Below are 15734 nucleotides of genomic sequence, written 5' to 3' on the forward strand. Positions count from 1 at the left end.
AGAACCATACCTTTTCTTTGAGCAAACTCAGTTTCTGGGTGAGCTCTGCTACTGTTGTTTTCATCTCAGATGACTGTTTCTCAAAAGCACTGCACTTCTTGGTAATGTCAGACAGCTATAAAAATAATGATGGCGGACGACAAATTAGTCACTTAAACATTAGATAAGACAAGTGGCGATAGACAGACGGACAGATAGACGACACACCCACACATTACAAAAAAACTAATATCCTTACATTATGTTCGGTCTGAAGAAGTCTATCAGACACCTCCTTGTGCTGCTCCTCCTTGTCCTGGAGAGCATCTCTGAGACTGTCAATGAGTTCCAATTTCTCTGAGGTTTTGGCAAGTGTGTTCTCCTTCTCGATCAGAGATGATTCCAGGCACTCTTGTGTATCATTCAATCTACAGAAAAAGGAAGAAAGTTTGAATACAAGTGGCTGTTATTCCTTATGAGACCTACATATAGACACGATGCCAAGTGTAACAAACCTTTTAAAATTAACATGTGAAATTATTATTTTTTTTCTCTACTTTACACATGGGAAATCAACATATGTATGTTGGTTTACCCTTTGAGTTGCTCGTTGAGACTTGTAACAAGGAGCTGGTGTTTTTCAGCATCTCTGGTCTGTTGGCTGCGCAGGGTTGCCAACTGAGCCTGCAGTTTCTCAGACTCATTCTTGATCAGGAAAGTAAAGCAGAAGGAATGATGAAGAATGCATGATGGGCCCGGTGATGTATTAAAACAAGGACGCAGCGCATGTTATTTCACAGCACACAAACACCCCTTCGGTTTTATATTTTATACATCCCCTCCTCTTACACAGAAGGCACATCAACAGAGAGAGGAAGAAAGCTGCACACTGATCACACCCTGTGTCAATAAAGTCAACTGGCGACCATATTCGATTTGTGCATGTACTACACCCATTGTGTGAACACAGGAAAGTGAGTCTGACAAAACCAAACAGGATCAACCCAAGCGTTAGAGGTCACTGCAGTAGGGAGGTTCTCTACAACACACCGACACAAACACACACCTGACAAACCCAAAATGGCCTCCCTTCTTCATTTACATCAAACGTCACCTGTGTTAGAGGGTTTTGTTACAAAATCCTAGTACGTGGGCACAAGATTCTCAATTAACTACATGCACATTTCATCGATTTGTAAGTCCTTGAAATGCTAACTTTAACAACTGCTCTGTTTACTCTCTGTCATTAGTAAGAGCTTGGAGGAAGATGGTAAAACATTTTGAGTGTATGGAGTAAGCTTTAACTTTATTATACACATTTTTCAAAACTAAAATTTCTAAGCAATACCAAATCATACGAAGACCGAATGCCTTCTTTGAGTTAGTTGATTCATGCATGGTGCATCATAGCTTGTGTAATTCTAGACAACAAGGGCATTAGCAAAAGGGAGTGCAACATTTCCCCCTGCACTGTTCTTGCTTAGAAGATGAGGACCACATGAAAAAGCTTGCAAAAGCACTTGGACATAACATCCACAAACCTGCAAGGATTCAATCCGGGCTTGCAGCTGTAGCCTGTCCTCTAGGTCCTGACAGCGGTCCTCAAGTGCAATGATTTGCTCCTGGAGCTGGTTTCTCTCCACCTCCAACTCCTCTACTACTGACCTTAAGCCATCTGTTGTGCAAGTGCACATACAAACACAAACACACATGAGCCCATAGCACTGCAAAAGTGTGTATTTTTCAATACAATCAATAACCAATAAAAAGTAATCAATACACACATGCAAAAATGGTTTAAATAAGGGGCTTTGAGAAATGATTATGTTCACAGCAATTCACAGTTGCTTAAAACTTACAATAGAAAGACAGGTTAAGGATTTCGTATGTTCAGTGATTAGGAAATCGAATTTAGATTATAAATTAACATTTATTTAGAGAGAATGAAATGAGAATGTGAAGTTTTCAAAAACAAAAAAGAAACCCTTAACCTGACCTGACACTATGAGGCAGAACATCTCATAATCATTAAAATCAAATACTTACCAACACTTGCCTTCAGCTCACCTACATGTTTAAGACAACTCACAAGTTCAATGTGTCCAATAAAAGGACGGCAGCACACTCTACTGAACCGAAACTAGGCAGTTCAACCAGCACGCACATGCTTCAAATAAATGTTCACTGTAAGAGAAATGCAAACTAAAAATATTGGTCAACCAAAGCGATGAGTGCACTATGTTGATGTGTTAGATACACACAAATCCATGTTTCAGATGAAACACTGTGAAGTGGTAAGTCATGGTAATAGAAACGTAAAAAAATCCAAACTATAGTGCTATGGAGATACACAAATGCTTGGTGACACAAATGATGTGCATGCTAATATAAACTGTCTAGTGGGTCTCACACCTGTATTAGAGGCAGTGTACTCAGGCCACCAACCTCCCATGTTCTCTCCCTCCATTGGAGTGGTGTTGCCCGAAGGACTGCTAGGATCAGGGAATGACTGCTGCACATCAAATTCCAAGTCCTCCTGCAACACATTCAGTAAAACATATTCCCCAAAGATTTATGACTCGATTCTGGTAATATCCTTCTTGTACAAGTCAACTCTAACTTAAAAAAAAGATAATGAAATCGTTTGTACAAACACAATCAGGTCATATCCTATCCTGTAAAACATACCTGCAGGCTGCGGGTGCCAGGGTCTCCCATCTTCTTGACCCTCTGATGGCGATGCCCTCGGGCCTGGGCCAGCTCCTCCTCCAACTCCTGCTGCCGATTGGCCAGCGCTGGATCGGAGCAGCCAGGAAAGAACCAGTCATCCTCAATCAGTTTTGTGCCACAGGAAGGGGTAGGAGTACACACATTTAACCAAGTGGTGGGGGTGGGGTAGGATAGGGGTTTGGAGTCGGAGAGGGAAACGACTTGGATGAGGGAGTGGGACAGGTGAAGAGGCAGGGTGAAGACAGATACTGAGCCTACTAAAGAGGACAACAGCGGAAGAGAAAAAAGCACCAACAAAGTGCTTTCTCTCCTGACAACAATGACACAATCACAGCAGTTTACACAAATCCATGCACGTTTTCATCAGTGAACAGTGGAGGATTACAAGAAAGTGCTCATGAATATGTTTGTATATGAGATTTGCCAGTGTGTCTAAATGTCAATGCCTGTTTGTGTGTGCACAATAAAGCAGCTTTGGGGGGAGAGGAAGCCATGCACATCACAAGGACAAGTTTACGGCCAGCATTGAGAGCATTAAACACAAAGTAGAGGTGAGGCGATGACTGTTCTTCAAAAGAATTGTATGACCTGTGCTGAAACTCAAGCCTTTAGCTGAGCATATTCTTCCACTCTGAAATGAGGAAGTCACAGAGACACAGCACCGACCGACTTGGTTGCTTTTGTAACGGTACTAATTTTTGGGTTGGTGATTGAGAAGGAGGTGCAATCACAACAAATTCAAATCAGCATTATAACACAATCAAGCAGCACAAAACACATTCCCATCTGTTTTGTGATATCAGGGTGAGGGTCTAACCGAACGCAGATGCAGGGAGAGGCTTAGCTTAGGGAGGAAATATGAGCAGGATTACCAAGACACCAAGAAAATGAAGGTATTCAGCTACACAATGAAGCAAGATATATGGCATTGTCAGCTGTGGAACATATTTGAGCCAAATATCTGGAGAAGTTCTGTCACCCATTCCCATGCAAGGCTTCTACACTAATGCTAGAGGACTGCATTTTAAGCTTCTTCAATGGCACAATTTGAACACTAAAATCACTCTATTTAAACAATATATAATTAAATAATTTGATGAAACAACTTTGGAGGATGGAAAGAAAACACTAAAAAACGACTTGGTCTCTTTTCAATTGAAAATATTCAATTGCTTTTATTAGAGAATACCTCGCAGCTCCTGTGGTCCTCTATGAAGCTCTGCATAGGTGTGACACGGTTTAAGTGATGTTAGTATGTAACATTAGTACAGAGTGAAAGGCAAATTGTGTTTAATGAAGAACATGGGAAATGACTAGAGGACAGTCCAAAGCCTGAGCCAAGACAAATACAAATAAAACCCAGAACTATTAGTATATTGCGGAATTGTGTGATGAGGGCTATAATATTAAGCGGTTCATTACTTTTTATGAAATTGTACAGTCCAGTTTGATCAGGGTCAAATCAATGTCCAGCAACATCAGTTATATTCGAACTCTGATCATTTTGATCCAATGGCCATTTCCTGAAATAGCTCAATATAAAGAGGAGCCTGGGGTAACTTGCTATTAACTTAATTAAAGCAGCAAAATATAACAACAGCTGATGCAAATGCGGAGATAAAATATCTAATATGAAGGGCTGAAATACGTCTGGTGTGAACTTTTAATATTTGCTAGCCAGCTTGGCAAACCAGACATTCTAAACTTGCATGATTTAAAAAAAAAAAAAAAGGTTCGGTCCAACCATTTAAATTGCAGTTTCAATTCTATCCTACACATACACTGATGTTCGGGGGCAGCTGAGTGTTAAATACGTTATTGCCACCACCAGAGGAAAAACTGCACGGCTGCATGTTAATAAAGGTATTTTGGCGGACAGGGCCTTGTCCAGGGCATGAAGAACCATGGAAGAGAAAAGGGGGAAGGGAAGGAAGGACAGAAACACATAATGAAGGGTAAACTGCCAACCTCTACTGCACTGGTGAATGTTTGCCCCTCGAGAAAAAATGATTCTGGGAAACACACAGCAGTGCAGTAGGTGGAGCTGGCTGTTTGGGGTCGGGTGGGGAGAGACCTGCATGCACAAAACTGATGGGAAACTGTTCTCTGTGGCTGCACCCATCCCAAAGAGCAGGAGGAGAGGTGGAGGGGGGCTGGGGCTCAGAGCAAACGCTCGCCATGTTGATGGAACAGAGGAAATAAAGACAAAAATAAACACGCTGTCATGAAAGGCGTCATGCTAAATGAACAGGCAATACAAAAACACTGGAGGGGACAACACAAAATAAAACAAACTGTTGTTTGGGTTGGACTACTGTAGGGTCAAACAGATAAAGGAGGTCATAATCAGGACAAAAATGACATAATGTGCTTTACGAGGGCATTTTGTGACATCAGAATCAAAACATGGTCTCTTCACAAGCAATATCCAGGGATAACAGTTAACACTTAAATCAGTAGACACTTTGAAATCGGTTCTTTATGTGACTGTCCTACAGGTGGTGATTTCAAATTGTCACTTGATTTAAGGCCTTCATGAACCAATGAAAGAAAATTTGACTAAAGGGTTTGGTTTAGATTATTTCCCTTTTTGTTTGAGAAGCTTTTCAACCAGCAAGGGTGGAGACTACATATTTCCTTAACACAATTCTTAGGATGTTTGCAGAAGGCGAGAGGCCTTTTCAATACTAGCAGCAGCTGCAAGCTGAAGGCTTATGAGTGAGTGTGTTCACTTAAGTCAAGCATACCATGACTGTTCATTTTCAATCTGTTCAACTACTACCCCGCCCATCAGAGCCGAACACACCACCACTGGCAGGTTTATTACAGCTCTGGCCTGTTAGTGTTTTTGCGGCGCTAGACAGTCTGCTCATCCCCGCTGTCTTTCCTTACCCTCTCTCTCCTCTTCGATATGGCTCATCCTGAGAGCCATGGAGTTCTTCTCCTCACAGGCCTGGTCACGGGCCGCCTCCGCATCGGTCACCATGGAGACCATATCCTGCCACTCCAGGACGTTACTCTGCAGTTCATCAACACTGCCAGACTCGCTGGCCTGTGGGCGCCAAAGCAAACAATAAAATTAGGGCACATACCAAAGCAGTCATGGTGGTTGACAGGACCAGCTTTGAGGCACGCTGCACTTGGAGAGGCTGAGAATCAACAGTAGTTCATGCAGTAGTAGAGGGGGAGAACTGACCTGAGAGGCAGCTCTCTTGGTGACCTGCTCCAAGTCAGACTGCATCTTCCTCTGCTGCTCCTCATACACAACCAGCTTGGCCTCCAGCACTTCTGCAAACATCAGATGAATGAGGTTTACACATTTTGATTGCCCTTAGGCCATATCAGTTACAAAAAAATATACTGTCCAGTCCAAAACTACCATTTTTGGCTTTAAGGTCATCATACTGGTCCAGTTTGCAGAGCATCTCTTCTCTCTCTTCTTCCAGTTCTGTTACGTGGCTACGAAGGATTGAGACATCTGGAGCTGAGCTTCCAGACTGAGGAGAGATTAAATGATGATACCAAGGTCAAAAACATCTACACCAACAACAGGACAGGTAGACACAGTTAGTTTGAGTGAAATGGCTTGCCTGGGCCTTCTTCAGCTCTTCTTCCAGTTGTCGAATGCGAGTCTTAGACCATGCTTTCATCTTCAAGAACTTCGCTTCGGACTTGCTGGCATCTTCTGCTTTAAGTTTCACTTGGGCTACGAGAATAAGAACATTTTTGAAAGAGACAGCAAGAAAAAAACAAACAGGGAGTGTTATATATACACAAATGTAAGTCTACACCATGCTAAAATGATGACAAAGTTGACAAAACCAACGACGCAAAACGCAACACACAAGGATCTCTTTTTCGTCTCACTTTGGTCAGCATTTCAAAGATGGGACAAACGATTATATATATTTCTGACTACACATACAGCAAACATCTCTACCATCATGTTTATCTACAAACTACAGAATATGAAAAAAGGGGACGATTATCACAAATATCACAGACAACCACAAACATGCTCAGACACAGTGCCACAGCCATAGATGTGCTGACAGCCATGATGCTGAAGAAATCAGACTACCTGCCAGCTCTGAGAGCCTATGTGCTGAGCCGGAGTCCATGGAAGCATCAGAGACAGCGGCCGTGGGCGCAGGGGACCTCTGGAGGTCCTGGAGCTGCCCGCAGAGTGCCTGCTCCTTCTCGGACATCTCCTGCTCGTGTTTCTCTGTGACGCGCCGCAGCTCCGACTCATGTTTCTGCATGAGGTCCCGCAGCTGAGCACGCATCACATGCTTCTCAGCCTCCAGCTTAGACTGCAGGTTCTCCCTCTCCCCCTGCAGACGCCGCATGCGCTCAGCCAACTCCTGTACAGGGTGGAGACGAGGACATTTAACATCACACTTTTTAAAAGTCCATTTCTGTAACTTCTACACTACATTAGACTAGCCAAATCATAGCCACTATATATGGTTTACCAAGGAAAGTGAATTACTGGTGATTTTTGGTGACTACAACTACTGGTGACTACAACTGACCAAATGTTGTTTGTTCAGGGGAAGCACTACAACTAAGAGTAAATTACTTCTGGTAAGTAATGAGTTTTAAGGAGTTAATCCACTTTTTTGAAGGTGGCCAGTTTTTTTTAGTACCAGAAACCACACAGTGCTCTTGGAAACCGAATCTGTGAATTTTAGAATGCAATTTGAAAATTGAATTTGAAATTTGGATTGTGAAGTGGATATTAGACGTGATTTGGCTTGGGTATTATATGTTGCAAATGTTAATTGAAAAGGTTCTCTAATCAACACCCTGAAATCTTATGACTAAACAGATTACTAGTCTTAATCTCAGTTATGCAAGACAATCTTAGAGTGTCTAAACAAAAAGAGATGTGAGATGGCATCGTAAAACTGAGTGTAACACGGAGACGATTAAGAGTCTACAAGCAAGCAGAGCACCTCAGCACACTAGGGAAAATGCAACGGAAAGGCAATACAATATTCACCTTAATCTGCTGGTCTCTGCCATCCACCTCGCCCTGGAGAACCTCGATAACCTGAGCCTTTCCCAGCAACACCTCCTCTTTTTCATGTAGTTTCTGCTTCAAGGCCTTCAGGAGCTGCAACAACACATATATTTGAACAATTCCATAATCAATTCATGCTGAAATCATTAACTTCTTCATTATAAAAAGGGTTCTTGGGACAGTTTTATGCCCTCTGACATCGTCCGGGATTATAAATATGTATGACTGATTACCTGTTCAAGGTCTGCGCTGGCGTCTGATTTTGCTGCTAGTTTAAAGAGTTCCTGCTCATGTTGTTGGTTGAGTTCCAGCAGTGTATTGTCCTTCTGCATTATTATGTCCTTGAATGTTTGGATCTGAAATTACAACCACATGCGCGTTCAGATAAACCCAGCAAAGAGATTAGGTGCCCCTGATCACAAAATAAGAATCACAAAACCCACTCATGCTATCTTACATTTTGTTTGTACATGTTCTCGTTCTCTTGATAATGGGCTTTCTCTGCCTCCAGCAGGGCCTTCAGGCTGTCCGCCTGCTCCTGTAAGAGGCTGGACCTCTCCTCTCCATCCCCCACTCTCTTAGTCAAGCTCTGCACCAGCAACTCAAGCTCCTGAACAGAGCCATTGCCTTCCGATGACTGAACCTACAGAACACATCATATTTAGCAAATAGTAAAAAGTAAATTATATATTTTACCAAATATTGAATTGTATAGGTATATATAACCCTGCATCATCAATAAAAGAACTAGTTTGATGGGCTTAAATGCACTTGCCTGGCTGTCCTGAGTGACAGAGCCGGGCACAGCCTGAGTGTGTTCTCCAGACACTGCCATCTGCAGGTGGACTATGTACGCCTCTTTCTCAGCCAGTTTCCTGTCCTTCTCAACCAGCATGGCATCCATTTCAAAGCCACGTTCACGCTGGGTCTCCAGTTCTTGGGTCTGACACAGCACACACACAGATTAATAATTAATTATATTTTAAAAAGTCAATCAAAATGAATGACTTATCCTTGTGTAAAAAACAGTCACATGCAGTAACAGAGAGACACAAGGTGATACACAACAAAAACCAACATAAAAAGAAAGAACAAGAGTAAACAATGGTCAAATACAGCATGGATCTGCCTGCATATATTCTTAAGCAACAGGAAAACCAGGCATCACATTTCCTGGCAATGCTTGAAAGAATGCTTGAAAGAAGCACGTAGCCTTGGGGTACAAGTTAAAAAGCTATCTTTCACTGTGTCTCATTCCTAACATTTTTGTGGGGAGAACAGTTTATTTATCTGACATTTAGGGAGACTACCCTACATTTTCCACAAAATGCAGCCCCAGAAATGTCTAAAACTGTCGCTGAAAAGACTGTTTTATTCAGTATGAGGAGTGGAGGTGACCACTTTATCTGTAGGACAGATGTACCTTGATCCGTAGCTCCTCATTTCTCCGAGACAGCTGCTGATCCAGCTCCTCCACTTTCTTCTTCAGCAGAAGGATCTTGCCTCGGTTGGCTGCTGAAGACTCAGCCTCTCCTAACTCCCCACTGCCACTCTGCAGGAGCAGAAGCAATGGTTACCATGAACATGACATGTCTGGCCCATTTGGGATCATTATGAGTCAACAGCCATCATGTGGCTTTGAAATTGCTTGGGAACCAGTCATACACAGACAAGTAGCACTTGTATAGCCATTCTACTTCTGTTCATTAAGTATTGTGTGTGCCTTGAAGGGTCATGTTTGGGCTTTGGCACTAGGTGTGGCCGGGTGTATGCTTACCCGTTTGATCTTGAGTGGGCTGCCCTTGCCAGGGGGTTCACCCCGCTGCTTCTTGAGCTCCTCCAGCTGGGCGTTGAGGGAGGTGACCTTGGCCTTGTGCTGCAGCCTCATCTTAGATAGCTTGGCCTCACATGACTCTTTCTCTGTCTGAGAGGATTAAAAAGTCTTTCAGTGAGGGCTGGAAACCACCAAGGAATTGCAGTTTTTTAAACGTTCTGGAGAACTTGGCATTTCATAACCAGTTCACAAAAAGGCATAATAAAAAAGGGCCCAACAGAATGCCCTCTACACACAATGGACACACATTTCAGCCCTGTGTGTTTGCACTACGATCTGGTGCTGGTCAATATTTAACAGATAGGAAGAACAGTGGGGCTGCAGTGTCAAACTGCACGGACAGAACACCATTGTTCCAGACTGAGGGAGCCCCTCTGTTTCTATAGCATGTTGGTCTTATTTAAACCACTTGGTCACTTCCCACCGAGTTGTGATTGTTTGTCACCAGATTGGGACTATGGGACTAACAACTGCTGAGTGATGTGTTTTATCGAATAAGCTGAATGCTCCTACCAATACATGCACACATCAATTGATATTTATATTGTTACATTAACTTAGTCGAGGCAAACAGACACTGTTAAGTCTTCATTTAAGCACTCAAGCTTTTAAGCAAGCTGATAGTCTAACCATTAATGTTAAGCAGTGGGCTTGCTACTAGGCTACATGATTATGATTATTATTATTATTATTTATTATTATGGAGTGGCATGCCATGCATGAGTCGATCTGTAAACTCAATCCAGAACTCAGAAAATGGATTGAGGCTCTGAATAATAGAGCGTTCCATTTCCCCACAAATTAACAAACACTTTAATAGTCAATACTTTAGCCTCTGAAAAGGGATTTTAGTGTGGGCTTATGCCAGTGATGACATCCTTACTTTGCTGCTTTTGTTACACTGGCTCACAAGCGCCTCTTGAAGTACAAAGTGGCATTATGAGAGTGGACGGGTCAGAGCTAGCTGATTAGCATGCTAATCTTAGTAGATATCTGGACAACACAGAGCATAGGCCTTCTTGTAATTACGTCATAACGGTTATTTCTTCACATACTGTTGCAATTTGTTGTTCATTTTGGAATGTTATAAACAAAAATTCTTACATATAGCACCTTTAAATAACAATATTTATGATTATCATGTGGAAAATACATCAATGCATTCACTTGAACTAAGGCAAATGGACACATCAGGGTTTGAAATGACAGAATAATTGAATGTCTTTGCTCGTGTAAACCAGCACTCTACCTTCAGTTGCTCATCTTTGGCACCCAGTGCCGCATCCTTCTCTCGGATAAACTCTTTCAGCTGAACGACCAGTTGCTGGGTCTGGGCCAGCTGCTCCGTCACCTCTGACAGCACTGGACTTCCTCCACCAGCACTTCCCTGAGGAGAGCCTGGGGCCTGCAACCCAAACACACAAGCAAGCTCAAACCTCAGAGCACACTATAATGGCACAGAATACAGGGACTGTGCTGCTGTTTGGGCCTCTCCGCACAGCAGTCACAACATGAGCTAGAGTAAACATCTGCAGGCTGTTACCGGCAGCATAGCTGGCACAGTTGATGCAGTGAGTTTGTGTACATGGTTGTAAAACAAGACTACAATCCCATCTGATTTGGGATTATACCAAACAAAAGCATGTCATTTGCGTGGCAATAAGGTCAAGGTGAGAAAAGACATGAGTGCACCACAGGAAGCACCACCCGAGGGTGAGAGTACAGCCAGGATGCCCCAGTGAAAGCTGTGAGGTCAGCACTTTCCATAAACCCCTCCTAATCTGTTCCCTCCACTGTTCTCCCTGCAGCCTTATGCCTCATTGACTGGGGATCAGACCCCACTGAGCAACTGAGCACAACAGGATAAACTAGAGCCGTACTGAGGGTCATAATAAGAGCCTAGTTATGCATTATTATGCAAAATACATGCTAACAGCTACATTGACAGCAACAGTCTATATGGATGTTGGATGTTAGATATCAGGTTGAAAATATGGACAAATAGAAAAGCCCAACAGCCCAACAGTTTTAGCAATTGTATTAATATTTTTCACTTAATGCAGTATTATGCCTTTTTGATACTTACACCCTGGGCAGCCGCACCCTCCTCTCCAGAAAACCACTTCAGCATGGTTTAGCCGTAGGTGAAGGACTGAGATGGCAAAAAGGAAGACACCATGCCATTATTTATTCAGCACAATTGCACTCGGATAACAACAGCATTAATACCTTATTATCTATTCCTGCACTGAAAATGTGAATACTTGCACTTGGGGTATAAAGCTTTCTTAGATTATCTGTGAATTGGTCATTCAACATCAACACTTATCATCATTCAATCTATTGAGAGGGTTAAAATACGTCAATGACATTTTATCTGTGGGTCGGGAGAATATCTCAGTAGTAGGTTGGCGGACACATCACATGCTATTGATCTCACCCTTCAATAAGTACCCCAGCCTACTCTCACAGTACAGAAAAAAATCTGTCAAACAAAGATCCGGATACACTTGACCGAATAGAAGGAAGGAGGAAATCAGGCTAAACTTGTTTCTTGCTCAAACGTGCATACCATCAGCACAAGTCAACCTTAAAGTAAAAACTGAAGCATAACACACAAACAACACAGTTCTTCTGCCTAAACAAGAGAATCCTTGTGATGCAAGGTTGTCTTCCAAGTCTAACTCAATTAAGGACTGTCAAATACCTTCAGTCTGAAAACACTGAACCAATTCAGTTCAACGACCGCACAACAAACCATACACTTACATACACAGCTTGCGTTTGCTGGGTGAAGTTCAAAACCACCCACTTCCCTTAGCTAGAAACTCTTAAAGTTATACGTTAGTCCCTAGTGAAAATAACCCTAACGTTGTTCGTTCTTACTCGCTAAATTAGACAGCAACAGCTAGTAAGCTAGCCAAGACTCACTGGCAGAGCAGTTGAACTGTGACACAGCGCTGCGAGACGAAACATTCAAATAAGTTAAGATAACATGCTATTGCTTATTTGCCAAGTTAGCTATCTATGTTATAATGAAGTTATTACGCGAGGCGATAGTATAAACGACACTGAAGATGTATTTAGCAACTGCAGGCATCTGTTTCTGAAGCTAGATTTCGTCCCATGGTAGCATAGACAGCTGACTAGCTGGAAAGGTAGCTTGATATCTGCTAATGTTCTAGGATAGCTATCTAAACAGTAGTCTGTGGACAGCTAGGTGTCCCGGATAAAGTTATATATAATGTAAGCATATAGCGGAATAAACAAATGGTGCATTCATTGACATCCTACGGGGACACCGGGGACCTTGTCTTCAACACACAAAAATGTATACATAACTGAGCAATAAGGTTAACCAGAACCTCTTGCATCTAGCAACCCCGACATAGTTAGCCTAGCTTAGCTTACTAGCAATGCCGTCAATTGCTTGCTATATGACACTGGATATGTTGCTAGCTCGCTAACGTTAGTTAGCATACCTTTTGCCGATTGAGAGTACTAGATCAATCTGACTTTCACGATACTGTAGCCTTAAATGTACCTGCTTCAATGTCGCATGGATATTGATCGGTGTTGTTTCGTCTTTGAGACGGAATTAAACGGAATTAAACTCTGCGTTACATGTTTACATGTTTAAAGGGTACCACTTCGTTCGAGTCAGCACCAACCATCTTCGTCAGGTGAACAGTTTTTCGCGCATGCGCAGTGTCAAACTGAGATTCACGCTGTACTGTTTGTTAGTTTAAGACAGTAGTGCTAGTTTAGTGGTGGGCAAGCACTCAGGAAGTAGGCCCTACAGGCAAAATGCATCATATATACAGGGTGTTTACATTTTACAATTGTCCAGCTTACACTCACGTGTTGCCACTAAATAAAGGAATATAAACATAATATCTGACAATCAGTAAGGTTTGAAGGCTAATGTGAAGCTCAAGTGTTTTCACCTGAAATGCCCCTTCCTGCCTCAGATAGGTTATAGGCTTTTTTTTATTCATACCAGTCATGCAAACATAGGAGCTAATACTTAAATGTTCTTTACATGTTCTTCAACACTGTTTCTGTCTGAATGAGAGGATGCATACTCATACGCCCTTGCTGATGATGCCAATGCTTCTAACATGCGAGAAGGCCTTGTAATTATACAAATACTTGGGCAGAATAGTGTCAATAAATCTATGTTATTTGCCATTAGCTGGACAAGAGATGATTGAGAACACAAGCGTACAGGACGTCAGGAGCACCAAGACATTTACTAAGGCCTGAAGGTCTTTTTGGCCTGCCGTGAACAGTCAACTTAACCAGTGATAGTAAAGTGTGCAAGCGACTGTCATCTTTGAATGTCTCACTTGGTCATTATCTGAGTGGCCTCCAATTAGCGAGATAAATGTAGTCATCATAGGGTGTAGCCTACACATGGCTCTATGCGGATGTCCATGTACCCTCCATTTTTTTGTGCTACACTACAAGGCATTTTAAAGCCTTGATTATACTTTGTGCATCAGTCAGTACGCAAGGGTCCGCGTGGTGTAAATTTCATCATTGGAGGGTGTGCATGTGCCTCTGTGCTTATGTCCGCGTAACTTCCAACTTTTTGTGACCCCACAGACAAGTCTGAAGCAGCTGCGCATGGTCAGACTCCAAGCGAACTAGAAAGTGTAACCTGTATGCTTTTTAGTATTGTTCCAAAACAACATCCCATGACCAACCAATTTGTCTGACATGTCACATCACAAGCCTTTCCCGTATAATGGGTGTCAATGGAGAGGAAAATCCTTGTTTTTATATTATGTTAATGCTTATGATTATGTGTATACTTAAGATTATGCTTATTTTGTTTGCGTTACAAACTCGTCCGTGTGAGCAAGTTCAAGCTGTCTAGTGGTAACAGTGCCTACTAGAGTCACAGAATGCGATGGTCACAGAATTTGGTGTAACACCAACCGTGTTCCCACATCGAAGCCGGCAGGAAGGAGCAGTGGATGGTGTAAGCGTTCCCATTCGTTTTTCCAGAGATTTTTGGAACCAGGAAGTGTTAAAATGCTAACACTAAAAACTGCAAATAAAAATCTCATTATGGAACCCTGGACAACTTTCCCTCTGGTCCTGTAAAACCAAATGCTTCTGTTCTGCTTTCTGCAATGTGAAATATTTCTGAAACATGTTGCACTATAATATTTCTGAAATAAACTGTAGTACTGTGTGAGGTCCACTGAGCTAGCCTGCAACACTGCAATACTGCCCTGCCAAACGGACTAAAACCTGAGCGAGCCAAAAAAGTGGAGGTTACCCAGGAGGTTTATTGCATTAAAATGAAGCATTGAAAAATAACTGAAATTGCATTAAGTGATCTGGCAAGCCTTTCCGCTTAAAACATATTTTAAACAAAGGACAATTACTTGCTAAATCTCAGGCACTTAAGCATTTAAATCAGTAATTTGATTACACTTCCATCTTGTTTATTTGAGACATTTATAAAATAAAATGTGTTCGTACAGTAAAAATAAGACTTAGACTTTCAATAATGCATTTGGCAGATGTATCACTTTAATCCAACATTTTAGTTTGTTATTTGGTTTGTCCGTCAGGTTACAAACACAAGGTAATGTTAACAAATATGAAACAGAAGAATCTATTTGTAAGAAAAAGTATTAAATTAATCCTCAGAATGCATTTCCATATTGCATTGGACTGAAAGGATTCCCCACAAAATTAACAAAAAGTAAAAAAAAAAAAAAAAAAACTTTCCCCAACTGAAATATGTCAAAAGTTGGCCTTACTATGTCAGTTGATTTGTGTCTTTTCACAGCAACTTGGCCGTTTAAGTTCAAACAGGTGTATTCCTTAGGCTAATCATGAGGTTTCTAATTCCTCCTCCTGCCCTTGCAGTCCTTTATAGGTTTTTGGCTAACCAAGAAGCCAGACCTACCAATCAGCTTTTGTCCCATCGACTCCTCTTAAGATGAACACAACAATTTTACCTTACAAGCACAGGCAGTTCAGTTTGATTTCAGAGGAGGTACATCACTTGAGCATCTTCCCAAGGATGTAGAGGGAATTTGTAAAAGGCTTCAAAAATGCTTTCGCTATAGTTGGTTGGGACAGTGGGAGTCTCGAATATCCATTCATGCCCGTCACTAATTCGCTGACGGGGCATTTGGCTCC

General features: G+C 42.0%; 1 protein-coding gene across 1 annotated transcript in view; it reads right to left on the reverse strand.

Moving 5' to 3' along the window:
- LOC308369264 (uncharacterized protein) overlaps positions 1–13250 on the reverse strand; it is a 29803-nt gene extending 16553 nt beyond the window's left edge. Inside the window, exons 1-21 of the mRNA XM_080843617.1 lie at positions 13114–13250; positions 11656–11721; positions 10819–10974; positions 9513–9659; positions 9159–9287; positions 8511–8678; positions 8193–8378; positions 7969–8091; positions 7715–7828; positions 6791–7073; positions 6300–6415; positions 6089–6206; positions 5906–5997; positions 5602–5761; positions 2668–2774; positions 2392–2515; positions 1521–1654; positions 1046–1093; positions 575–684; positions 239–407; positions 11–115 (exon numbers count right to left, since the gene is read on the reverse strand). Coding sequence (XP_080699743.1) covers positions 11–115; positions 239–407; positions 575–684; positions 1046–1093; positions 1521–1654; positions 2392–2515; positions 2668–2774; positions 5602–5761; positions 5906–5997; positions 6089–6206; positions 6300–6415; positions 6791–7073; positions 7715–7828; positions 7969–8091; positions 8193–8378; positions 8511–8678; positions 9159–9287; positions 9513–9659; positions 10819–10974; positions 11656–11700 — 2634 coding nt within the window. The 5' untranslated portion in view covers positions 11701–11721; positions 13114–13250. The remainder of the gene's footprint in view (positions 1–10; positions 116–238; positions 408–574; positions 685–1045; positions 1094–1520; positions 1655–2391; positions 2516–2667; positions 2775–5601; positions 5762–5905; positions 5998–6088; positions 6207–6299; positions 6416–6790; positions 7074–7714; positions 7829–7968; positions 8092–8192; positions 8379–8510; positions 8679–9158; positions 9288–9512; positions 9660–10818; positions 10975–11655; positions 11722–13113) is intronic.
- Between the last annotated feature and the right edge of the window lie 2484 nt (positions 13251–15734).

Source organism: Sprattus sprattus (assembly GCF_963457725.1).
Source record: "Sprattus sprattus genome assembly, chromosome: 8".
In the NCBI taxonomy this organism is placed as follows: Eukaryota; Metazoa; Chordata; class Actinopteri; order Clupeiformes; family Clupeidae; genus Sprattus; species Sprattus sprattus.